A 27,047-nucleotide genomic window follows, 5' to 3' on the forward strand; every position below is an offset into this window, starting at 1 on the left:
TGCTGTTCCCAATAGTCTCTGGATTGTGCTGTGTGTTTTACTCCTTTCTGTGTCACATATACATCTAATGCCAGTCCTGTTTCAGGCTTCTATATATATGCAGCATATTAGCAAGTCTACAGCCAGTGTCATATATTTTACCAAATTCCTATTTCTGAAAGTCAGCATCCATTTCTCTCTCTCTCTCTCTCTCTTCGATACTCTACTCTCATCTCTTTTTTATTTCTTCTTTGCTCCCTCTTATTCAGTTCAGTGTGTGTGTTGTTTCCTCTTTGCTCTGTCCAAATACTAGTAAGGCAGAAAACACACACAATAACTCCCATATGCACACACAAGACACATACAGTACAATATATCAGCGTACATACACCAGCCAATTGCACACCCTGTGTCAGCAGGAAGTCAGAAGAGAATCCTTAAGAGAGATAGTGGACTGTCATCATGATGTCAAGGAACTAGACAAGCTATCCCTGTCCGTGTTCTCCTCCAACCATGGCCTATAACCACTCTCTGCTCTTGCCTCTCAACCTCTCATCATCAAGCTCACATCTTTTAGACTGGCATGTCCACTGAGTGCCACTCCTCACAGTCATGGCCTTAGAGGGGGTTTTCAGTGATGAGAACCTCAGCAAAAAGGAATCTCATTATTTTTAGATGATGGGAACCTACTGTTGGACACTTCACACTTAAGAGTTCTGTAGAGTAAGGTTGCAGCTCTTGTAACATTATTGCTGGAAATTAAAAATATGGATTTTAATGAAGAAGCACAGCATGAATGGCATATAGAGACAGCAGAGGCCGAGTTTGATCAGAAAACAGATGCTCCACTCCCCATCTATTCTATTCTATTCATTTCATAGGCATTTTTCACAGCAGACATTTTGACTTATAGCAGGAATAGCACAGGTCGAACTCTTAACAATGCCTGTTAATGATGGCTCTGTTCCATTCAAAAATAACAGTAAGTGAGTTTGTATGTGCAACACTTGGAGCTGGAACTGAAATTTCTAAATGGAATTCATTCATCATTGAAGGCTATTAATTACACTGGTGCTTTTCCTACAGTGATGTGTCAAAATGTCTGCTGCAGTGGAAAAAAGCCTGTTGTACTGGGCTGGAGGTATCAGAGATGGATTCCTTCTTCCTCTTCTTCTTTTCTTGACTTTGAATATCAGTACTTCATTAGGAAGGTATTATAGCATAAAGAGAGGGGGAACTTGGAGTCTGTGTCACTGTAGATTGATAAATCTTTTAGGACGTCACACTAAGCTTTGATGGCTACCACTTTCTCAGCTCCATTCAGGTACCACACTGAGATGCTTCTAGTCTTTTTTTTTTTTAACATAAGTTCTCTCATTTTTCAGACATCACAGATGTTCTCTAAGCTGTACTCTGATTTGTGAGCTTCAGCTGTTCAGAGATTTCTTATTCCTGGCTGCTTATGAAGTAGGTATAGCCATTTAATTCTCTTAAAACATCAAACCTGATTAGTAATGTTCTTTGCTTTTGATCTCTCTGCACCAAATTCTGCATGTCTTCCTCCCTTTTTTACCGTTTCTCACCTCTGCATTGGTGTAATGATGTCACTTGCCGGCATCGCCAGTTCCTCATACTGTTTCACTTAATTGGAGGTTAATTTCAGCAGGTTGGTTTCAGTTGGATTCACTTAATGCATCATACATTCTTTTTACTTCAAAGCAATTTAGTTTGATTTGGTAAGATAATTTCAGATAATCCAATTTGTATAAGGTTAAATGATTTCTCTACTGTTAATCTTCAGTGAGGGGCAACACAGGGGCTCAGTAATTAGCAGTCAAAGCAAGGCGGTCCTGGATCATGGGCCAGCTGTTTCCCTGTAGTTGTTCTTCCCGCCTTTCTCTCTCCCAGCAGTCCAAAGACATGCAGGTCAGGTGAACTAGAAGATTAAAATTGCCTATATACATGCATTTGCCTGGTATTAATCCTGTGATGGACAGGTGACCTGCTTCCCCACTATTTGTGTATGCAGGGATCGCCTCCAGCCCCCTGTGACTCTGAATAGGAATAAATAGGTACAGGAGATGGATGGATGAAATCTCCCAACCACCTTTTTCAAGGTTATTTAACAATTTTACCATCATTTTGTCAATATGCTTCCTGGATTATTTACAACCCCCCCTGTGCATACCAGGAGTCACAAAAAATGGTGTTGATTCTGGCTGGCTACTTTCACTCTCCTTTCTTTCTCTCTGCCTGTTGCTGCCACTCTGTCATCGCTAAAAGGTTTCCAACCATTGCCAAACAGTCAATATACATCCAGCATGGGGCCACTGAGGAAGGTTTAACCCAGCAGATGACATTCAGTACACTGCCATAATCATTGCCTCCTAATGAATTAAATAGCCCTGACATTTCACAGCGCAACGCTTGTCCTTTTCCTGCAACTGCTCTGCTGTTGTACCCCTCCTTTCATGCATTCTGTTACTCTCTTGTTCTTGTTCTTCCTCTCGCTTTGCTTTTCCATGTGCCTTCTGGCCTCTTGCTATGCCCCCTCCTTCCTACCTCCAGTATTCATTTCTATATCCCTTGCCTCCTCTCTTACTCCTTCTCTCTCTCTGTCTCTCTTTCTTCTCACTTGTCCGCTCATCGGTATGCTGTTACACGCCCTGCTGTCTATGCAGGCAGAGCTAAGAGAGGGAGAGAGAGGAAGAGAGAGAGCGGGAGAGGGTGAGAGTCACTGTTTAGCAGCAGAGGCAGAATCCAGCTGGAGGGTCACGACCCTAAATGACCATTCACACTCACACACACACACAGGCACACTCAATAAGTCATACACACACACTTCCCTGATGGCAGGAGCAATAGGTCATATGCCCACAATGTAGGAAGAAAGAGAGAGAGGCTGACAAAAGGAAAGAGAGAAGAGAGAAAGCAGGATTTAGGAATGAGGTAGTGTGGTTTGTGTTTGCTGGGCCATAATTGTCTATGGTTTGGTAGGGAGTATGGCAATGAAGGATAATGACATAGAAAAAGGTAGAAATGGGATGGGCATGGCCTGCAGAGGAAGAGTGCTTTTTCAGTAATGTCAGAAAGTTTCTTTTGTCCTGGAATACAGACGAGGGCTGGATGGATGATTGCCTGGCTGCAGTGTCAGACACACACACACACACACTCCCTTTGTTAGGCACATTTAGAAGAACACTGCAAAGAAATATCATAATCATATTCTGTGCATTATTGTCTTTATTCAGTTCCCAAAGGTTTCTCAACACAGAAATTACAGTGTTAAAAGCCTCTGTAGTGATTTAAATTAATTTATTTTCATATTTATACAGAAAATAGCCCATTAAAAAAAAAAAATACTAACCTTAACAGAGACAAATTCAAGCATTTGTGTCATATGAAATACCACATTGAACTGATCCCGTGAATAATGTACTTGAAAGAAATAGATTTATTGTTTTATCTGTATAATGCATAACAATGTTATTTGGTAATTCAGAAGTTTATCTTGCTTGGAAATTATTGTATTCATAAATTCATTCAAATTAATTCAATCCAAATTTCCCTTCGCTATGTAATAAACAGATACATGGTTTTTCTGCAAACAAACCAACATGAGCACTCTTGTGGAAACACAAACACACTGTATCTCTCACTTTGGTCTTATCAAATTCATTCCAACACATTTATCTTATAGGGCTAATGGGAAATTATTTTGCCTCTGATCTCTAATGCTTGTCAACATGAAAGATCTGAACAACATCATCTTGCATGACTAAAGACAACTCTAAAGTCTGTTGAAAAAAATAACGAGGGTTCAAAGCTCTAATCAGAACTATAAAATTTATCTCGATGCTGCGAGGATTTTAATTAGAAGGGAATTCCCGCTGCCCCTGATTACTGAGGCAATAGGGGACTTGATGTCTTTGAATCCGATGTTTATTCCCTGAACAAACAAATGCATACTATTATAATGCTTTTTCTAAAAGTTGAAGATTAGTTAACAAATTTGGGCGGGGAAAAAGTTCAGGACAAGAAACACATAGTGAAACTATAGACTGCATAAGTGAAACAAAAACAATCTCCGGTAAACTCGCCAGCTGCCGCTGCTATCGCGAGAGAGAGGGGGGCGTTGGTTGTCATGGTAACGATAGGCCAACACAGGTGCTCTGAGCTCAGACACTGGAGCATGCTGTCGGCGAGAACCATAAAAATATTGAAATACAACTCGTGAATTAATTAAATATTTGTTTTATTAAGACAAAATATGCTGAATTGAAAAGCAAATGATTCACTGTGTCTTCACGGCTTGGTAAACCAGCGAGAGTCACTGAGATATTCAGGTAAGTAATAGAAATATTTAACATTTAACTTAAAAAGTCTTAGTTAGCTACACGTTTACTAGTTTTCGGCAATCCTGTGTGTGTCACCTTTACTATACAGGTTCTGAATCCTTTTAAGTTAGTTCCCAGCGGCTTTAGCTATTGTTAAATGCCTCTTTAACATTGATTCTTTCCTGGCATATGCTATGTAGAAAAATGGCCTTTTGCATTAACGTTAGTGTTGGCTAACGTTAGCTAGATACATGGTTTTCATTAGGGGGTCAGCTACATTTAGTCGTCTGGACCAGACTAGTGTAGTCATGGGTAAATATCAACATAAGTTGTAATGGACTAGAGATTATATTTTTAGTCTTGGTTTGGACTAAGACAACTGAGCCACAGGTGTGAGCTAGGCACATGAGGCATTTTCACCCACTATTGCCAAAAAAAAAAAAAAAAAACAAACAAACAAACAAACAGAACACTGTGGTTGCCTGGAGGTTTGGTCTCTCACCTGAAGTCACTGTGTTGAAGCTAAGTAGACTTCAGTATACTCAGTGTGTCTGTCACCTGAATGTCTACAGTTTCAGGTCCTGACAGGGAAAGCACATGTGTTATTAATAATAATACTTATCAAGCCTGTTCAGTTTTCCCCCTGATATTTTGCATAATGGCTTAGTTATAAAGCGTCAGTGGGTACTTCAACATCATAGCTCACACCTGTGTGTGACAAGTAAAAAAAAGTCCTCAGTGGAAAAGGTCAGTTAGGTAGCTATTCTGCAACCTGACTTCTCATTAAGGTTCTGATTTTCGTCAGCTATATTGTACTGTTTTACAGTCTGGTAGGACAAAGGTTTCATACTGGATCCTTTAGCAGGTGAAACGTCAGATTCTTTGTTAAGAGGTTACTTAGCTTTAGCGATACTGACTAATCACCCCCACATAATATCACTTTGCCATCAGCTGAGTTGCCAGCAGGTGTGGCTGCCTTGCTATTATAACACTATATCATATCTGCCTTGCTGGATAATTTCCGTAATTGGCTTTTACTGCTTTAAAGAGTTGCCAGCAATTTGTCAAACACATAAGTCTGCCAGATACAATTTAAACACACAGGATTGCTTGTTTTAACTGCCTCTTATACATTTGAGCAAATCTGTCCCTGCTATTTTGCTCATTTCATTGCAGCGGTATTCGTTTATGGCAGTGTGTGATTTAGCCTGGGCTCAGCGTGATAGCCAGTTTTATGCCATTACTGTTGGTTTTTATTGCAGAAGGGACTCTTTGTATAAAAGCACTGCACAAAACATCAGAGGAATACCTGAGCCCCAAAGAAAGAAGAGACATGAATTTAAATGACTTCGTGGTGCTTCCTAACAACAAGGCCAAATCCGTCAAACTCAATGCCAGGTAAGATGAGATGAGATCAGCGATGTGATTTGAGGCATTTGGTGGAAGCCCATTAGGGTTACCTGGCTGCCATATTATTTCCATCTATACCTACAGTATTTAGATCCAGAGATTGGGTATTTCACAAAATGGAGTTTTCCTTGTGACCTGGATTTTCAGTGCACTGTATTTGTTTTCTTCATAATGCCCGGTGCAAAACTGAGTCCAATCTACCACCGTAGTTTCTCATTTGCCAACAGGTAATTGACTGTATTGATGTCTGGCTGGGTGGTACCCTGATCCAGTGACTAATTGATTAAAGTATTGATCAGTCATGGCAGCAGGGATCTACTAGTGCAGCGGATGAATTCAACATATTGATGAAAGCCTGGCTGTCCAAACCGACGGAGTAGGTCATTTGTATGATTGATTGTTGTTGATTGATTGCATATATGTGAGTGTATGTGTGTGTTGCCATAGGAACCTGCAAGAACTGCAGATGGAGACTGTGACTCTGGCCCTTGAGAGTAAAGAGATGGAGGAGAAACTGCAACAGCTGAAGGAGAGCATGAGTAAAGAGAAGGAGGAGAGAGGGTGAGTATCAGTATCACAATTAGTGTACTAGAAAAGGAAGGGGAGAGGTGGAGAGGAGGAAATGGGGCAGACTCAAGTGGGAAGATGAGAATGGAAGCAAGGCAGTAGAAGCAGCAGGCAGAGGGAGATAGGGTGAGTAAGAAAGGGAGAGAGGGGAGAGAGGGGAGAGAGAAAGAGAGGATAGTAAATAAGTATGTGCAGGATGGGCTGCAGCAGCTATAACAGAAAACTCAGAAGAGGGAGATTCATCTTCCTGAATCAAGTTTCAACTCACTGCATCAATAATTTTACTGCTCCTTGTGTTGTCTGCACTCCATCATGTGTTATTAGTTTGTTGTAGTTTGACTTATGTGGGATTTTATATAGTAAACCCCTCTATCGACTGGGCTTTCAGGATGGATCTGTCCATCTGTCTGTCTGTCTGACTGTCCACCTCTTTAACACAGAGCAAGATATCTCAACAATTACATGATTGATTATCATGAAATTGAGTCTCTCTACTTCTCTGTAATTTATTTTCAAAACTAACTTCAAAACTTTTGTTTCTATTACTGTCAGTGCCATCAAAATGCTGGCTGCTTTCTCCACCTTGACTCATAATAAAATAGGTACTTTACTGAGGCAGAAATTCATGGAGGCTGTAGCCATGCGATGTTGTGATGACCTGACAACACAAAGAAAAAAAAAGATGAGGTATGATATTGAGAATATTTTTTATTTTTTTATTTTTGCCTGGTATAGGGGAATAATAATTAAGCCAAAAAGCAGTATGACAGCAGCAGGATTACATACATAACATGTTGAGGTTGCAACATTTTGAAAAGAGAACACGCAGTCAAAAATAAAATAGGGGTAAGTGATGCAGAAAGAGAAGGACAGATGGGGAAGGAGGCGAAAACAGATGGAGGGAGGCCAGGAATTACAGCAAGTAAAGGGAGGTATCGGATAAGACAGAAGGTGAAGAGGGACAATTAAAAGAAAAAGGGAAATGCTGAGAGAAAGTTTATACGGCAGACCTTCTATGCAGTCTAGACTGCCACAGCTAAACACATATGGAACAGAGCAGGTGACTAATGGAGAGACAGGATACACTGAGAGAGGTAAAGAAGTTGGGGAAAAGACTGCAACAGCTGGAAAAGAGCAAAGTAGAGACACTGTGTAACAGATAGAGATAGATAGAGGAGGAGACTAAATGAGAGAGAGGGGGAGGTCAATGACTCCGCTACCTGTAAAGGTCAAGGAAAGGTTGCCATGGAAGGAAAAAAGAAGCAGTCAGAAAATTGAAAAAGCCACTCACAGATAAAGTAGGCTCATGTCCGTGTAATCTAAAGGTCAGTGGAACCCTACAGACACTAAGGTCCTAACAACTTATATCCAATTTTACTCATATTTTCTATACACTGGAATTGATGGCCAAGAATGTTACCCACCAGTGAAAGACACATTCAGCACAGACAGAGGATGTTAGGAAAAGCAACAGTAAAATGAAGGAGTAAAAATACATAGCGAAAGCACCTGATGTTAAAGTAAGTTTTAAAAGTAATGTATTTACTACCACATGACAAGTATTGGCCCAAGTATTTCTTTTTAGTTTTTCTTTCCTTACTTTTCCCAGTCATACAAGTTCTCATTGTACCTTTCTGTATTGTTTTCTGTTTGACATGCCTTTGTTTGGCCACTGTAATTGTGGGTATATTTTCAATAAGGCTTAAATTTGTTTTTCAACATACAATGCATTTACTGTCACAACTCTTTAGAGTAATTATGTCGAATTTCCAAAGGCTCACATATTTTCTGGTCCAACATGTGCACTGTTGCCCAGCTAATGCTTGTACTTATTTCATTTTGAGAGGCTAGGGCAGTGAAAAAGGTGGGAAGTCTCAGTATCTTTGAAAGTTCCAGTTTAGCACTGTTATGCGTGCTATTCCAGAGGCTTGTACAATCACTCTTCAAGACAGATGAACCATATGTTATTCCCATGATACAATTCAGATCACAAGAAGCTGCCCTTCGCTTAGAAATTGAGTTGTTTAAAAAAAAAAAAAGGAACAGAGCAAGAGGTGCACTTGTGACAAAGAATACAATATTAACTTTGTGGATTTCTGTGAGGTTTTGCAATGATGTGTATCCACATTTATAGCAAACTTATCTCATTCGATGACTTCTGAAGGATTGAACAGAGACCAGTTCATATTCAGCCAAGTCCATGCTTAACTTAGTGAGATCATAGGAACACAGTGTGATCATGTTCTCTTAGAGACAGATTTATTTTCCTCTTTTAAAGGCAAGGTCTGCACATAATGAAATTGCCTGAGCCACTGTGCAAATTGATCATAAGCAATGGAAGCAGTCTTTTCTGCTAGTCTCCAACATTTCATTCTATTTCCATGTTCTCACTTGAGACAATGTTTTGTCTGTTATCCTGTTTTGATAATCAACAGTGGGCAGCATATAAATTATGCATGTTTTAGTGATAACACTGTTTATAAAGTCTGTAAAGTGGTTGTAGATAAATGTCAGTGACAAAATGGCTGTTGTATGACCACATCTACTGTAACTGATTCATGGACATCAAGGATGACTGAATTACATTAAATACATTGGGACTGACTGCAGACATAGTGTAGTAGTGCACAGGCACATACACACAGAGACCCACAAACACATGGTGCCACAAATTTATACTGGGCCATCACTGTTTTGTGTGTGAGTGTCTGTGTGAGTCTAAGACTATTAAAAATATAAAAATCTTACATGCGCATCTTCATATTAATTTAATATGGACTGTATAGCTCGCACGTACACACACAAGCACATAAGCACACACAATAGCATTTATTCTCTCTCCCCATTTCATTACAGAGTATGTACCTGGTCCATTACTATTACTATTATCCAACAAATTCAGATTGAGGGGCATCCCAGCCTGTGTGAGCAGGAAATTAATTTGCAGAATGAAAACAAACACTGGTTATTAATGTGATTGTTTTATTCTCCATTCCCAGTTCACCTCATTCCATCTCATTTCATTAATAACTCAGAGATGTGTTATCCAATGTGAAGTTATGGAGAACAGTGTAATAGGGGTGTATATCACAATATATGAGCACATAACTCAGAGACAGCTTTAGGGAGAAGCGTAGTAGGTATATTACACACAGACTATTTTGAATAGTAACAGCCAGAGAGGGGTATACATGCGCACACACACACACACACACACACACACACACACACACACACACACACACACACACACACACACACATGCATTAACAAGCAGCACAGCTAATTACAGTATCAGTGATTAAGAGCTGAGGTATGATGAGAGGCACTCTTTCCACATGATGTATTTCCATTGTTTCAAATTCATACATCATCACAAACAAGGAAATGTATGCTGTAGATTATAATTGTAGGTTAATATATTTAATGTTTTAGGAGCTGGAGTCCTAGTGTAAGATTGCTACTTTGTTTCTTAGTGGAGCCCTAGCCCTAATTAAGAAGCCATACATCAGCATGGGAAGAGGGCCATCTTGTCCAGGCAGCACAAACGATAAGCACATAAACACAGTGTTTCCTGTCACACTGAAATACTGCAACATTTACCGCTCCACTGGCCCCAAGATATGACAACGTGTGTGTGTGTGTGGCTGCCTGTGTGTATTTCTGATACTAGTCCTCCATAAATAATGGCAGTTGTGTTTGTGTGTGTTTTTTGTAACATTTTGCAAGCTACACCGGGTACTACATTTTTTTTTTTTTTTTGGTAAGGTCTGTCTTGTATTCCTTAATCAGTATAGACATATTAAACTCTGCAGGGCAGGATTCCTGCTTAAGCCCCCTGTCTTTGAAATATTACAATATAATCTTTGACTAGCTTGAGAAAGAGTTTACATTTGTACATGAGACAGCTTGAAAAAGGTTGAACGATATACTGGGAATTTGTGTGTAGAGGGAGTGTGTGAAGGTAGGAGAAAGATTCAGCTGGCTCCCCTACAAAGTGTTAATAGATGAGATAGTGTACTCAGGATATGATGAGGCTTAGAGGTAACTGGTAACTGAAAAAGAGAAAAATTAATATTTAGAATGTCAGTTTTCTAATTTTACTTACTTACTTACTGTTTATAATAGAAAATTAGTTTACATTTCTTTTCAGACAGACTGTTTTCCATTAATAATGTCAATCTGGTGATTGGTTTTAATGTGCAGTGATGTCACTAATCAGTCTTGACTGTGAAGATTTGCTGTCAAGGAGAGCATACTGTAGTACATTTTAACACCTTTTTCATTTCTAGTGATACTGCTTTGTACAGATGAGGAGGAGAAGCAAGGACTCTCATTCACAGCAAGCCCTTAAAGTCAGTTGACATGGATCAGATGATTAGTTGTGTCTTTGCCATGTTTTTTAATCAGTTTTTCCAAACCCAGTTTGTCTAGTACATTTTCTGTCTGTTGGAGGAGGATGGAAGGTAGAAGAAAAGTTTGTAGGATATGTGATGAAGCTGAAAACACATCAACTCCGGTTGAAGAGGAGCAGTCAGGGAGTAAATTACATTATTGGGTACTAAAATAAAACAGATACACTTGTCCTTCCAGGCTTCTACAACTGAACTCCACATTAATGTAGCTGCACTTCCCTCCTACCCTTTATTTGAAAGCCTGGTGTAGCAATGCAGCAGTCTCTTAGATGTGAAACCCAGCTTAACAGTTTGAATCAATTAATTAGTACAGCTCTAATGAAATAGAGGAAACAGTTTCTCATCAGTTCTCCTCTGATTGACATGGGAAACAGCAGATACAGATGGGGGTTTGATGGTTAATCAGGTGTTCTGGTCTATGATGTGAAGGTTACCTGGATTTTCTCTAAGCTTCCTCCCTTACTTGTCTTTTCCTCTCATAACATGTGAGTGTATCTTTGAAAAGCATTTACTGCAGAACTTCAAGTTGTGATTTGTGCTCAGGCTGTGGAGTGTACTGTGTGTCTGTTATGCACAACTCTGTTTTTCCTCTCTCTGCTTGTCTCCTAGATCGCAGAGCTCCCGGAGTAGATGAATTGTTCATCTTTGTCTTAGAGTTGGGCTACACTCACACATGTACTCAGCCAAAGAATAGGCGAACAAATTCAGTTTGCTGAGAGGAGGTGCGGTATAATCAGTTTGTGAAGAGTACACAGGCGATAATAAAGCCAGACCGGCGGCTTGGGGCAAACGCAGTACATCATTCTCTGATTTGACCTGCCGAGTCGCAGATTTAATGTAGCTTTGTCTTTAGGCCTGTATGGCTTACAGATACTAGCTCTTGCCTTATCTAAAAGTACAGTTGAGGTTCTCTTTTTCCTGCTTCCTTTGCTGTATCTTTGCTGTGCTTCTCTTTCTATTGGCTGATTCTATACCTATTTTTTTCATTTGTATGCTCCTCCTAGCACTTGTTTCAGAATGTATGTATCCATACCTACATATGCATTAACCTCTGACCTGGCACTGCTCATGGTGGACTAAAATGTGTTGATGTTTGTGTTTATAGGATTCTACTTCTAAATCTGTTTTGCCTTTGGGAAGTTTCTTTCCTGTCTTAACCCTCTCTTTGTGTTTGGCCTGTCCTCTTGTCTCACACAGGGAGAGAGGGAATCAAGAGAAGACACAATTACTCTGGCATTAGACCTTAAAACGTGTGTGCATTTGTATGTGTGTAGCACGCAGATGTTGTCAGGTCTTGCTTTCAGTGAGGCAGGGTCAGTTAAAGGTGATAGCTGTGTGTGTGTATGTCCTTGTGTTTGCCAGGTTAGAGTGTGCCCAGGTATGACAGGTGATGTTTGCCTTGGGTTACCATTGAATCATCTGCAGTTTCCTCTCCTTTCATTTAGAAATATGAGCTTGCTCTAAGCTGATGTGAAATTAAACACTTCTCACTGTGTTCCCTCTGCTTTGACTTTGATGAGGAAATGTTTTTTGACAAGGTGGAATTTGGTATTGTGATGTTTGTTTCCAATATGCAATCTGAGACACAGAAGTTGTCATGTGCTATCCATCCAATAGACAGTGAGAGGTGCACAACAGTGTGTGAAAGCGTATGTGTCTGTTTTTTTTCTGTGTAACGGGTGTAGTCAGGTCACTGTCTGTCGTTCTCATCGCACTGCTGGCTTTGCATATACTGAAGTCACGAAAGTCACTCTTTCTCTCTCACACACACACACAGGCACAGAGGCTGTTGCTGTTAGTTAAAAATGTTGGAAAAGAACTGGTTGTGCTGATTAAACTTTGCAGTTTGCAGTCGTCCGCCAGCAGCACTCACTCAATGCAATAGATTGAGATGGAAGTATATGTGTTTGTGTATATTTGTGTGTTTGTGAGGCAGAGAAACACTGACTGTCAGAATGTATCTGTATCTGTATGTCTCTAAACTTTAATCCATTATTATTTTGAAGTGTGTGATTACTCATACGTATACGGTGTGTGTGGATTAGATAATGAGAGCTTTGCTAATGCAAAGTCCACAGAGATACACAAACAGACACACACGCTTTATCTCTCCAGGTTGCCTATCCTGAGGGGACACCCTGTCATCCTGCACCAACAGGGGTTTGCCTCAACTGTCTCCCGTAGCGACAGTCCAGTTGCCAAGGTGATGTCGCCAGGGTGATTACCTGACACCCACCCCCAGTGTCAGCACAACACAGCAGTGGTGTCAGGGGTGTTGGCAACTCTTGCCATCACATATACACTCACACACAGATAGAAAGAGACACACTCTCACACACACAAATAGAGTCTGACTTCCAGCGCCTTGACAAGCTGCCAGCTCAATCCAAAATAAACTTCTTTCAAAGACAGCCAGACATCACAATAGCATAAATAGCATAAATAATTCAACAACATGAGCATGAATAACTCACGCCTAAATGAGGATTCCTCTCCACTTCTTCACTTTCTGTAACTGGCAGGAGTGTCCTGCATGAGTGTATGTGTACATGTACGCATACGTGTGAACATTTGCATTAATGTTGTTGTATTTGCATCTGCATCCACTGTATGTCTGTGTGTGTTCATGTTTGAGTAGGTATAATACCTGAAACCACTCATGTTCTGTTGTGTGACTTTCAGTAGACCTCCATTGTCTACAATTTCTGTTAGCTTTATTGTGTGTATGTAAAAGTGTGTGGCAAAGTGCTTTCCCCTGCTTAACAACACCAGGATCATGTTGTGATAGATTAAACACTCTTTTCTGTTTAAAGGAACAAAGTGATTTCCTAAATTATTATTATTTTCTTGGATTTAGGCTGAGGGAGTTAGGATATAGTAATGTGGTGCTGTTACACCTTTTTCATGCTGATATTATTTCTTTTCCTGAAGATTAGTTCCTTTTCTACCTAGAGCCTGATACTTTTAATAGAATTAATTAAAATGCCGTCACTTTCACTTTTTTGGAAATGCAGCAAAAGCAAGTTTCTTGCATTGCAGTTTTTGCTAGGTTTTCCTAAGTCTAAAACAGTCAGAAAGATTTTGTTGTGTTGTTGTTCCATTGTGCTTTAGATACTGTGTAAAGTGAATGCTATGTGAACATTTATACCAAAATATAATGGGAATTTGTATCTGTGTTGCCTTTTGCTGCTAATCAAGGATCTTGGTTGTTATGTTTTCAGCCTTCATACCTAGATCTGCTAATGTAGAGGGAATATCAGAGCAACTATTACATTTGTGGATGTGGAAATCAAGACTGAAACAGATGTAAACATTGAATGTATTGTAAATTGTTGATTTACAAACTCTCTCTCCTTATGTCTCTGTCTGTTTAGGCATTCAGGAGGGTTTAGATGGAAGTCTGGACAATGTGGTCCTTTAAACAGCAATGCTCTAACAAACAACACCAAGAAAAGGGTGGAGAACAGACTCCAAAAGGTACAAGAGAAATCTCTCTATACATCTGTGGATGTTTGTATGAGCACATTTGTGTGTGTGTGTTTGTCATGCTGTTGAGCTTGATCCAGTCACTTTAACCTTACATTCGGAAATGTAATTGATGTAAGATAATTATGATATTTATAACTTCGCTCACACATTTGTTTATATTACTGTATTACTATCATTACTGTTCAAAACATATGGCATTTATTCTCAGACCTGATCCCTTAAACTCTGAGAGGCTTTTCCTACAGGTTATCTGCACCATAATAGATGTCTCCAAAGTCCTGTTTCTATGTGCCTTGTACCTGACTTTTTTCAGGGCACTGTACATGTCTTGAGATGAGATTGCACTTTGCACTCTGCCTCTTTGATGTGAGAAGTTATTGCCATAGAACCCAGGGAAGCAACTCTAATGTCTTAAGAATTTACACCTGAAAAAGTAACTTACTTTCTAAAGTTTACTGTGTCTTCAGATTGAAAAAGACCAACAATTATTTTGTTCTTCATTCATCAGACCCTGCTATTATTTTTTATTTATTTAACCTTTATTTAACTAGACAAGCCATTTAGAACAAATTGTTAGGAGGAGGAAGGGGTAGGGCTTAAAAAAGAATATTAAAGGTTGAAAGGACGGAAGCACACACACATTACTAACGTACAATCACAACAAACATAAAATGTGACAAGTGTCACATAAATTACATGCAGTCTATCACACAACATCAGGCAGTCAGCTAACAAACATAGCATCAGACAATACAACAACAACAACAAGACAAACAGGGAAAGCAACAACAGCAGCAGAGAACAAAACAAGAGTATGCAGACAAGAAAGTTTGGAGTTATTAGTAGGTTGAGAAACAGCTACATGTGAGAAAATACATTCAAGGATTTGAGTGAAGTTGTTGTAGTTAGTTATAGTTATCAACAGAGTAATACTAAAGTGATATAATCAAGATCAAATGAATTTTATGACACAGGCTGAAAATATATTTAGGAACCTCATATGTACCAAGTCTTTATGTATTTATTTGTCATAAAATGCAGTAATGTAAAAGTGAAAACAGTTCACATACATGATAAACATTATCACACTTACATATACAGACATAAACAAAAAAGCCTCAGCATTTTTGAACGCTTGAGAGCTTATACAACCTGCTGCTATTGAGTTGTTTCTCCCTGTCTCCTCAACAGCTGTCAGCAGGTAAGGTGAAGATCCGAGTGCTGAAGGATGAACCACTGACAGGTGAGTAGTTTGCAACCTGGGCTTCAACTGTGGGTTACCTGTACCAGGTAGACTTCACACAGATGTTTATTCCAAAATCGTTGGTCCTTTGATATGCTATCCTCTATTGAAATTCCTTCTACTCTCCACATTAAAGTTAGCATTCAAGAGCAACTTGAGACCTTGAGAAGTTCTCAGGGTGGTGTAGTTCAGTTCAGTGTCTTGCTCACAGTTTGTTCAGTAAGGTGGGTACTTGCCATCACAGGGGTCAGACCGTGGAGTTCTCTTGTTAAAGATTGATCTTTCTTACCAGTAGCCAACCTTAGCAGAATTATTAATGTTATTAACATGCCTGAGGCACAAAATCACACCTTAAATTAGCAAGTTTCAAACTGTGCCAATATTACATGTTAAATGTATACAGCAACAGTAAATGCATCTTTATAAGGACCTGTATTTGGTTTAGGAAAATTAGTCTTAATTGCAGTGTGTGATATATTGTTGTGTTTTGTTGTTTACTATATAATACACTTGACAACAGTGGCTAAAGCTTCCAACTAGTTGTATGAGCATGTTAATGATTAATATTGTTCTGTACAAAAAACACAAGCACTTCTGAACAAACACTTCTGATTCTTGTAAAATGTTCTTGTATAAACTGCACTGCATTTTGACACTGTTCTCATGGCGCTCTCTGTTTTTCTCTATTTTATTGTTGGGCAAGGCAGGTAGTCAATTATATAAATAACTTTACATGTCAGTAATATTAAATTAAATCCCCTTTCCAAGTGTTAACAACAGTATACTTGCTCTTTTTAGCCCACCCTCAGCCACCACCTCCACCTCCAGCTCCCACTGGTCCTCGGATGACACGGAAAAGCAGGCTGAGGGGAACCGTCTGTGGACAGTGTGAAGTCAAAGTCGCTGGACTAGTATGCATACAAACACACGCAGACACTCACAAACAACACTGTATGAGGGAAATTCTTGTAACTCTAATGCTGTTTACCTGACAAAAATGCAAGCATCACCCACTCTGGCATGTTTTTGACAGTCCTCAATGAGACAAACAAATCTTTTTAGAGGATTAGGTGTTAGTAATTGATGAGTCATTTGTCATATGTACATGGTTAAGCTCAGACAAACGTTTTAAGTGTATTTGTAAACTGATACTTCACACTGATACCAAAACACACACAAACATTTACATGTCGATAAAAACACCACGAGTTGAATAACTTGACCTACACTCATAGCTAAAAAGCTGAATTTCTCAGTTTCTGTCTTTGTCTCCCTCCCATTCTGTTTTTTTCTACCTGTCCATCACTCTCCATCTGTTTCTGGTGCTTTACCGTCCCCTCTTCTGCCCTCTGTCTCTTTCTATATTTCTTTGTTCTTCCTAAACTTCCCTCTGCATCAGCTGTTATCTGTCTCTGTCATCCAGATACCTACAATCTCCTATCATGCTCTTTCTCCTTGCATTATGTGTTCTCTCTCTCTCTCACACACTTTAACACCTTTTTGTCATCCTTCTAACTTCTCCCTTTTCCCTCTGCCATATCCCTGCCTGATTCTATCTCTTTTTTTTCCATCCCCTTCCATCATGTTTGTCTGTCTTTTTCTCTCCTCTCCCCGCCTCTGACTCGCTGTGCCTCTGCTGTCCAATCTGTTGGTCTATCTGTGTGTTTGTGTTTGCACTGATAACAGTTTAGCTGGATCTATTCATCGATACTCGAGACCTCAGAGGGCACCATTGTTTATTCTTTCTCGCTCTTCATCCACTACTGCTCAGGAGGAGGGACTGTGGCCTGCAACTGTATGTGTGAAGCCTGTGTGTGTGTGTGTGTGTGTGTGTGTGTGTGTGTGTGTGTGTGTGTATGTGTGTATGTATGTATAGTGGACTGTGGTAAACTGAGCTGAGTAATGCATGCTTGATGACCAGTCACTCCCACATACCCGCCCTCTAAATCCTCAGCTACTCATATGTAATTCCTATCCTATGTCTGACTGTGAAGCCAGCAGAGTTTGTTATTGAAGCTATTGATGCTTCTGAGAGACAGTGAGACAGAGAACGAGAGAAATGGGTGAGAAAGAGGGACTGATAGAGGGAATGAATGAGAGGGAGGGGCTGAACTGATTCAGCTGACAGCCACCATTTTTCTGCCCCTTTGTTTTGGAATAAGTTATTTTTAGTGCAATACACACATTGCATTAAAATGTAATGTCGCAATTGACTTGATAGCACATTTGATGATGATGGTGCTGAATTGTCCAATGGAGGGCCTGGTGCCCCCAGTGCCCCATAGTGATGGGTTTGATGGCAGTGCTTATAGTAGTCTGGACAAGCACATCGACTAAATGCACACACAAATATACACAATCCACTCACGCACACACATTTTGGATAGCCCTTATGCCCCATAATGATGGCAATACAGGAGAGTGTTACGACTGCGTCTCTGCCATTATGTTTGAAACTGCACTTAAGCACACACACACACACACACACACACACACACACACACACACACACACACACACACACACACACACACACACACACACACACACACACACAATATCATATTATTTAGGCTTATTTTAAACTATGACTCTACCAAGATCACATATGCACACACGTACACACTGCATGCCTAGCCTTGTGCTGTATTCCAGAGTCATCCAGCCAAACAAGCACCTCATTTCCTCCTGCGTAGCACAGGAGAGCGCAGTGATATGCTGCTTGCAGCCTGATAGGGATGCCTGGTCCCTGGGGATTGGCTGTAAGTTATCCTCAGGCCTGAGAGGGGAAATGAGGCCTTGCTTTATGAGACCATTAAAGGGCAATGTTGCATTTGCATGTGCACGCATGCACACATATTTATGCACATTATGATATGTATAAGATGAATTAACACAATGTTACAAATAAATGCATTAAGCAGTACATAATAAAGAACTAAAATGGGGAGAAGATGAGATAGCAAAGACATAGAGTGAAAGACATTGGCAGGATTAAGCTGTGGTGAATTCTGTTAGAGATTTGCACTCTAAGAGTTCTGTTGATCCACAATGAATTTGTATGGAACAGTGAATTGCTTTGCTTATTGCATTTCCTTCTTTAGTTGAATTTAATACAATAAGCAATGCATAAACATACAAAGAAGTAGTAAATATGCAAGTGAGCAAGAAAGGGACTGAGAAGAAAGTCATTAGAACCAGAAATACATCATACTGCCACAAAAAACATTAAAGTTCCATCGCAGGTAAGTAGTAATTCTTCTGTCCCTTCAAAAAGCACACTAAACTATACTTTCTGAATTTGACATGCTATTGATGATGAAACCATGGGCCATAACGAAAAATAAACCTGCATGCCAAATGAAGGGAACCATACGAATGATGGCTGTTTATTTACTGTTGTTTCTTGAATTTTAAGAAGCCTTGGTCTTTTTCCCCCTCCCACCATCCCCTCCCTGTATCCTGCCCTCTCATTCGCTGTCTCCCCTCCTCATGGCCTCGCCTGTATTCTCTATCCACCCCGGTCTAGGCCAGTCTCCCCAACCTGCTGATGCAAGGACTTTTCCCCACTAATAAGACTGGATTCTCACAGATAGAAATGATAATGACCTCCCTTAAGATGCATTCACTCACTCACTTACTCACACAACACTCGTACCTAACACAAATACATTCATGTACAATCAGGCACTCCCTCCGATGCTCTCTCTCGCTCTCTCTGACACACACTCAAACGTGCACAGATGCAGACACACACTCCTTACAGAATTCTGCTAGAGAATCCATTTCAATATTCATCCGTCCTGTCAAAGTTTGTTTGGCAAGGTTTAGGAAAGGAGGAGGTATCCAGTTCTAGGTCTAAAGCTTTAAAATACTACTCAGGGTTCTGCTCGTCAGTGCAGATAGTTACACACATGCACAAATTCACATGCACATACATAATCACTCTTTTTTGATTGTGTGCCTCTCTAAGACACATAATCATGCAAATCTTCCATCTATTCCATATATTCACACACACACACACACACACACACACACACACACACACACACACACAGTAACTGCACTGTGTGTCCCTGTTTCATAGATCTGTGCTGAATGCTCTGAGAACTACTGTATTAGCTGCTTTTCCAGTTTTCACCAGAAGGGGGCACTGAAGCTCCACAGAATGATCCCCATTCAGGTGAGTATGGTCCCATGTGCATCAAGTCTATCTCCTCTCCTCTCTGCATCTGTGTCTCTCTGTCTCTCTTTCTCTTTCACAGATACTTTCAATAATATCTCTTCTGATCCCATTCTGTTTCACTCATTCTTTCTTTCGCGTTTCTTGCATCCCTGACTACAGTATCTACTTATCTTAACCTCTCATCTTTTTTCCCCCTTTCTTTGCTCCCGCACTCCATCTCACTTAATACGTGAGTGCGTGCACGTGCAGGCGCGCGCGCGCACACACACACACACACACACACACACACACACACACATCTTTTGTACACCTATCCTTACCTTAACTATAACCATCACATCTGAATGCCTGAACATTACCCTTACCCTAACCCTAACCCTCATACAGTCATTTAAACTTGAAGGGTCCAGCATTTTGGTCCCAACTAAGCTGTTGGACTCCACAAGTATAGTGGACTCCTGCCTTGACCCAAGACCAAATCACACACTCACAATGAGACAGAGAACAGGCCTCAGGCAGCAGTCAACCTAAGACCAGTAACAGCAGTCTTCAGTCAAAGATAAGACAGAGAGACAAGGCAGCAGGTCAATGGCAGAGAGTTTAATTAAGCCAGAGCACTTGTGTTGGATCCACTCAATGAAAAAAAAAATCCTCTGTACATCAGCCTAGAATATATCCAGTAATTTGCCTGTTGGTGACATTGGTGACAGATCCACAGACACAAATCTACACAAAAGCTGCAATTCTCAAACCCAGTGTGTACTTATGGATGTAGACTACACATACATGAACACATACAGATCTATGTGCTGAAAATGCACACTGCACCAGGAAGAGAATACAGGACACAAGCAGCTGTAACCACACATATGCACACTTAAACAGTCACACACACACTCTTAAACAATAGGTTGTATTTATGAAGCAATGGCCTATTAAACCAAATTTGTATCAAAAGCATTTTTATCAGGGGAAACTCATTTATCCAAACCTATACCAAATACTCATTATGAGATAGAATATGCTGTGTTGTCAAAAGACTCCTTAAGTATACAAATCTTGAAAATAAGCTCATTTATAAATTAAATTCAAATCACATCAAATGTAAATTAGACAGTATGGGGTATTGAGTACATATTGTACATCTTTTTTCTATTGCTCAGTTTTCACAGCAAAATATGTGTAATCATTGGAGATGGGATTTTTTTTTAACCAACTACTAAATATTTCATTGTCTAGTTTACATCAAACACACTAATTTACATTTTAAAGAAAAATTCTGATATATTTCAGCCTGGTGTATTTCCCTTAAGTGTGACCGTTACGACTGCATGGGTCATGTTAATTTTGCAATTGTTGTGTTAGAGATTTAGGGAAACAAACACAGGCAAAACAACATACTGTATACTGGGGCAAGCTAAAGCTAAAGCTAAGCAAGCTAAATTGATTGACTATGGTCATGCAGGTGACAAGGGAAAAAGCTTTTTTAAAGTCTGGCCATTTTCAGCTACGGTGCTTTAGTAGCTCATGTGTAATGTAAGAGTCCCTTGCAGCATGGACTTTTTTCCCCACTCCTTTGATTTTATACTCACTTTGTTCTTACCATGTATGGAAGGCATGTTTTAATTTTCTTTCATACTGTCTCTTAATGGCTATAGACCTGTGTTCATGTGTGTGTGTGTTGGTATCTATGTTTTATGTAGTTACTCCATGCAGTCTTGACTTATGTGCATCCTCGGTTTTCTTCTAGCTGTACTGTTTTTGCCCTCCCAGGATGTGTGTGATTTTGCCAGCTTATTTTTTATGTTATTCTTGGGTACTATTATTTTCATCTAGAAGTACTCACAAAGAGATCGACTATTCTGTGATGTGTGCTTTGTGAGTGTGCATGGATATAACTGAGGTATGCATCCTATGATTTATCCGTCAAATATTCTTTGTGTATCTCTGTGTGCATTTCTGTCTGTATTCTGTATGCCTATACATTCATTTGTGTGGCTTCAAAGCAGTTTTGTGGGTTTATTCATAGAACAGCACACTATAAACCAGCTCTTATGCAGTGCAGCTGAGATTATGTAGACAGTTTTGTGCAGTATTTATGGCCATGTGCCACCTGACTTCTGGTTAGGTCAATGTACTAGTATGTACTGGGGAGCCACCATGGTGGAATAATAGGTAGGTAGGTATACGCACTGACAGAGACAAAAAGTACACACATTGAAGCAGCTCTGTTAAAACACACAGAGCACTTTCTCTGTATATCTCTTCCATGTCCATCTCTGTTCCTTTCCTCACTACAGTACTCGGTGATGCATGGGTGGACATTCTCTCACAGTTTCGACACACATGCATACTCTTATTCAAGAACACACACAAAACTGTGTATTTTGGCAGGACATAAAGACTGGGGATTATTCACATGCAGCTGACGCAGGCATCTCTCTCTCTCTTCTGCTAATCCTGTTTCATTTGCCTTGGAAAAAATGAGGGAGGGAGAGACAGAAAGACAAAAAGAATATTAATTTTATCAATGCGTTGTGTTGGGGCTTTCGTCAGTGCCTCATCAGCTCATGTGTCCAACCTCTCACAAACATACACATACACAGATTTAGAGATTTAGTTTACCCTGTGTGGTGTTCTCACTGTGAAAATCTCTCTCTCTCTCTCTCTCTCTCTCTCTCTCTCTCCCTCTCCCTCCCCCTCCTCTCTCTTTCTCACACACACACACACACACACACACACACACACACACACACACACACACAAATCACTGCAGCTAAGAAAAGCTATTGGATAGCACTTTATAAACATTTTTTTTTAACAGTATCTTTTAATTGTGTATTCATTCTATTTTTAGTACTTGAAACTGCAAGAGGTCCTGCATTGTTAGATAATAGACAGAGGGTTGTGGCTACAAGTATTTACTTTGTATCTCTGAGATACAAAGCCTGATCACATGAGAAGCACAAAGCCTGCCCTACATCACTTGCATGCTGTGGAATCCCAAAGGGAAATTTTATTTTCCCTTTCCCCCTTTCCCCCTGAAAAAGGCAAGTCGGTTCAACTGCTGAACAGCATCCCGGAGCTGATATAGTAGGGGGTTGCCCCACTTAGATGTGGTTGATTCTAATATGTGGTGGCTTGAACCCTAGATTTTCCAAAAGAGAGACAGTCTTTCTGTACACAGTTTAGCATATGCAGGCAGTGGGGATTTCTTCACCCACCAGCATGATTATGGTAGCCTTAGATATGTGATGCTGCTCAGTATGTCCAGTCTGTAATGAAATTAATCCAAACAATCAGATTCGTTTGTGCCTACAACATCAGATCAAATGATTTTAGCCTACTGTATCAAAACTGTTGTATTCATTTTTAATTGTATCATTTTTATAAATATCTCACTTGCCTTCTGTCAAATTACACTAATTAACAGTCACCCACTAAAAAAGAGATGAGGCCAAACACAACAACAACAGAGCAAACAGCATTTCAGTCAGTGTTTTTCCAGTAAATGTGATCCTCTGCTTCTGCCACTACTCATGGACCTGAACTAATGATCAAATGTGCAGGTCATTGTTGGTGTAACAGTGACCCTTCTCTTATCCGCTAGCTCAAAGGATAAACCCAAAGCTGAAACTGATTTAACACAGACCAATTAAAATTGTGAAAGGCACATTTTTCAGAGCTTGTAAACATGTTGTGTCCCATGTCTCATGATAGACATTCACTGAGCTGCGAATGGTTGTTCACATGAAAAGTGACAGAAGTTGTTTAAAGAATAAAAAACAGAGTTTGTGAGAGGAGTTCAAAGCCATGCCCACTCTTACACCTCCACACACCTGGCCAGGGAGTGAAGTTGCCATGATTGCTGGACTGTATGTTTGGGAAAATTACAAACATTTGCCAGACTTGCCCCCTCCAATTACACTGTCAGAGAGAGGGTTTCAGATGCTGTTGGATTATCTGGCAAGCTCTTAGTTTGAGGCACACTGAAGCCTTAACGTGTCCATGTGCACCTGTAAGCACAGTTGCCTGGTGACTAAGAAAAAAGAGAAGAGAATCAGAGCAAGATGGATGGCCTCAGCAGTTGAACTGTTTAAAACTTCTCGTGATGCAAAGTTTTGCCATTAGAGGGTGTTAAGATGAGGAAAGTGATGTCCTCAGGCTGGTGGGGCTGTTTGCAGACAAATATTTGATTCTTTAAGATTTCATAGCCATGGGCAAGTTCCCTCAAATGAGATATCAACACATGGATAGAGTGTCATTGCATGAGCTGTGCTCTTGCTTTCATCACTAAATAGACCACAGATATTTCAGACCGAGAACAAGTCTCTGCCTTTGCCAGACTGGGCGTGCACAGATTTATCTATCCATAATGGCATCATTACTGTATCCAACTGTTCAAGACCCGATGGAGAATCCATCACAGGCGAAAACAAAGAGCTCCTGACCAGGAGACATTAAATATATGATGATACTTCTGTCCTGCAGAAAATGTCTGGTGTGGCCAAAAGAGGTATTCAGATGCCATGGAGTCCTCCTTTAAATGTGGCATACATAGTGCATATTGGTTTGACAGGGGACAATAAAATTACGAAGGTTACCACAAAGGTCCATGATCCCTTTCTCCATACTTAATAGTTTGCTTGTGTCCTGTATCATCTTGTCAGACAGTGTGAATCTTTGTGAAAGTGCTACAGGGTCATTTTCATTCTGACTCGTACATACTGCCAAGAAAATACTGAGTTAATCCAGGCCACACACTGCAAAAGACAGTCCCAGGCTGCCTGGATGACAAGTCAAGTTCCACACAAATGGGAAAATCCAGAAGAGTACTCATGGATGCAGTTTTATCAGGTGGCTGATCATATCAGACACGAGCTAAGCTGACATTGTGACCAGCCAACTGTGAGTTTTTAAGGAGCCATTACTGCTTAATGCCATCAAATCCTCCCTCTGTCATCATCCCAAGGTGGTGTCCACATTCCCCATGTGGACACAAGGAGGTTGTCAATGCAGCTTTCTGTTACGCCAGTGATTTTGTCAAAGCACAACTGTGCAGAGACTTACATCATTGAAAGTGACAAATTATTAACTTTCATCACATTGTTGATGTGCAAGGTCTTGCTTCCCAGTGCTAACCCCAAGTTCAAATAGGGAGATAAGAGATTATGATAAAAATAACATACAAACATGTCAAATTGTATGACTTTTTATTCAGTGTTTTATTCAGTTTTTTCAACCATCAGTGACTGAAGACATGCCTTAGGTCTAAGCAGTTTAACCACCTGGTCTTTTGTCCACATATACAAAAACAAGATCACAGACTAAGTTGATGTTGAAAACATGGTCTTTGGTTTTCACCTCAGTAAAGCAGTACTCAAGGAAAGTAAGCCTTTTATCTTTCCTACTGAGACAGCTTTTGTTGGTGCCTAAACGCCGTAAGACAGTTCCCCACTGTTACTTATGTCGTCCACTGACAAAGATGCTGATAGGCTTTGTTTGCCATAAGCTTTATATATTGTCAGATTCCCACCAGCTTTTCTGCATGGCAACATGTCAATATGGAGCAGAACTGCAGCTCAGACTCCCCATGAATTATATATAGTGACCACGGTTGTCCTCTGTGGTTGGATGTCTGTGAAAGAAATTGGTTATTAAAAAATGACAACAGAGTGAGTGAGAAAGAGATAGCAATTTGCCAGGAGAAGAAACAGCACGCATACGAAAGAGAAACAGTTTTTTTAAATGGAACTTTTGCAAAAGCGTTATTCTAGTGTCTGGGATTGTCCGTGAGTGGCAGCATTGGTGACATGAATTGAAAACCGATAAAATGTATTATAAAATGACTAAAACTATAATGTAGCTTTGTCGTCTAGCCTATTCCTCATCTGTGTTTCTCAAGCTCTCAGTCTCTGGTTACATTTCCATGACTGCATGTTTGTTTGTCCTTCTGTTGCTCACCTTCAAGGACAGGATAACAGTCAACAGACGGGTTAACCTCAGCAGCCTTAGTGGGCAGTGGGGATTAATGGAACAGGATAATGAATTTGGACCATGGTACAGAGAAACCCAATCAGCACCCATGCAGTGTGCTTCCCATTTTCTCTTGTCCATAATTATACAGATACAACTGATCACATTATATATGTAAATTCATTTTTCCAAAGAAAGAAAGGAGGATAGGTGTATACGTGATGTGTTATTGAATGTTATTGATCTGTATTGCTTTCTGGCTAAAATGGAATGAAATGTGGGGGCAATCAGCATGAAGTGTGGTGTCAGCATGGTCATGTGATGTGCATTTACCAGTGTCTATCTACACTGGCTCTTTGTGGTTTTTATTTACATGAAATAAATGTGCATACATTAACTCTCTAAAATGGAGTTTATCGCTGTGACTTTCAAGGTTATGCCAGTGATGTAGGGATAAGCACTTAAAATGATTAGGTTGTACCCTCTAAATGGAGTTCATGGCAGCTGTCTACAGTGGTCTCATCTCACTGCCTTCATATCATAGGCTTACATCAGATAAGATTTGTTTGGTTTGATACTTATAAACTTGTGACTGAGGCATCTCTTGTCAACAGTTCAACAATTTTGCTTTGTTGTTATTGATCACAGTTGCAGGTGGTGGTTACAACAGCATTACTGCTGATGAAGAGTCTACCTTTTCACTCTTGTGGCTTTGAATGAACAGCTTTTGCTTTCCTTTTTACTTTTAGATAGACAGAAAAAATATTGTTCTAGTAATGTAAACATTCAACAAGGGACTGAACAATTCATTAAGGGCTTGATGTGTATGATGAAAGATTCCACAGGAATTTAGGCCAGCTGAATAATTTCATTCTCTTAAACTTAGATTGCCTTGTGGAGCAATTTCAAAACTTGCATTTACTTTGAATAATAACTGACTAATTTCTTATTTTATGCACAGTTATCTTTGTCTTTTATACAATATATGCAAATCATTTTGTTTTTTTCTAATTTACTCCTTATTCAGTTAAATTCCCTGCTGTTTTGTTTTGTGTATTGTATATAAAATGTTTCACATCTTTCTCATAGAATGCCAACTGCTGCCATTTTATTCAGTAACAGCAATGTTGATCTAATCTCATATACTATGGACTTCTACAGACAGGCTTACAGACCCATGTGAGCACTCGAGATGTTGCCAGTTACTATCCCGGTGCCTTTACAAGTCCTAATCCAAGTCCAGATTCTAAAATCAACTCCAATCACTCTTTCACGTCCAATGCAAGTACCAGCCAAGGAGATCTGAGCCCGGAAAAAGGAACAGAGGCTGAGGAAAAACCTATGCAACTGCACCCTCATACTAGCCAGGTAGGTGGCAACCCATACTGTTACACTTGCTGCAATCACTACTTTTATTACTTAATCACATACACTGCTACATG

General features: G+C 39.9%; 1 protein-coding gene across 1 annotated transcript in view; it reads left to right on the top strand.

The window, feature by feature from the left end:
* The first annotated feature begins 4,125 nt into the window (after positions 1-4,125).
* The window catches only part of zbbx (zinc finger, B-box domain containing), a 50,021-nt gene continuing 27,099 nt past the window's right edge, over positions 4,126-27,047 (top strand). Inside the window, exons 1-8 of the mRNA XM_018681164.1 lie at positions 4,126-4,325; positions 5,579-5,714; positions 6,174-6,287; positions 14,083-14,185; positions 15,389-15,440; positions 16,239-16,351; positions 19,531-19,626; positions 26,767-26,973. Of these exons, the coding sequence (XP_018536680.1) occupies positions 5,650-5,714; positions 6,174-6,287; positions 14,083-14,185; positions 15,389-15,440; positions 16,239-16,351; positions 19,531-19,626; positions 26,767-26,973 (750 nt within the window). The 5' untranslated portion in view covers positions 4,126-4,325; positions 5,579-5,649. The remainder of the gene's footprint in view (positions 4,326-5,578; positions 5,715-6,173; positions 6,288-14,082; positions 14,186-15,388; positions 15,441-16,238; positions 16,352-19,530; positions 19,627-26,766; positions 26,974-27,047) is intronic.

The sequence above is a fragment of the Lates calcarifer genome, linkage group LG21 (genome assembly GCF_001640805.2).
Source record: "Lates calcarifer isolate ASB-BC8 linkage group LG21, TLL_Latcal_v3, whole genome shotgun sequence".
Lineage (NCBI taxonomy): Eukaryota > Metazoa > Chordata > Actinopteri > Centropomidae > Lates > Lates calcarifer.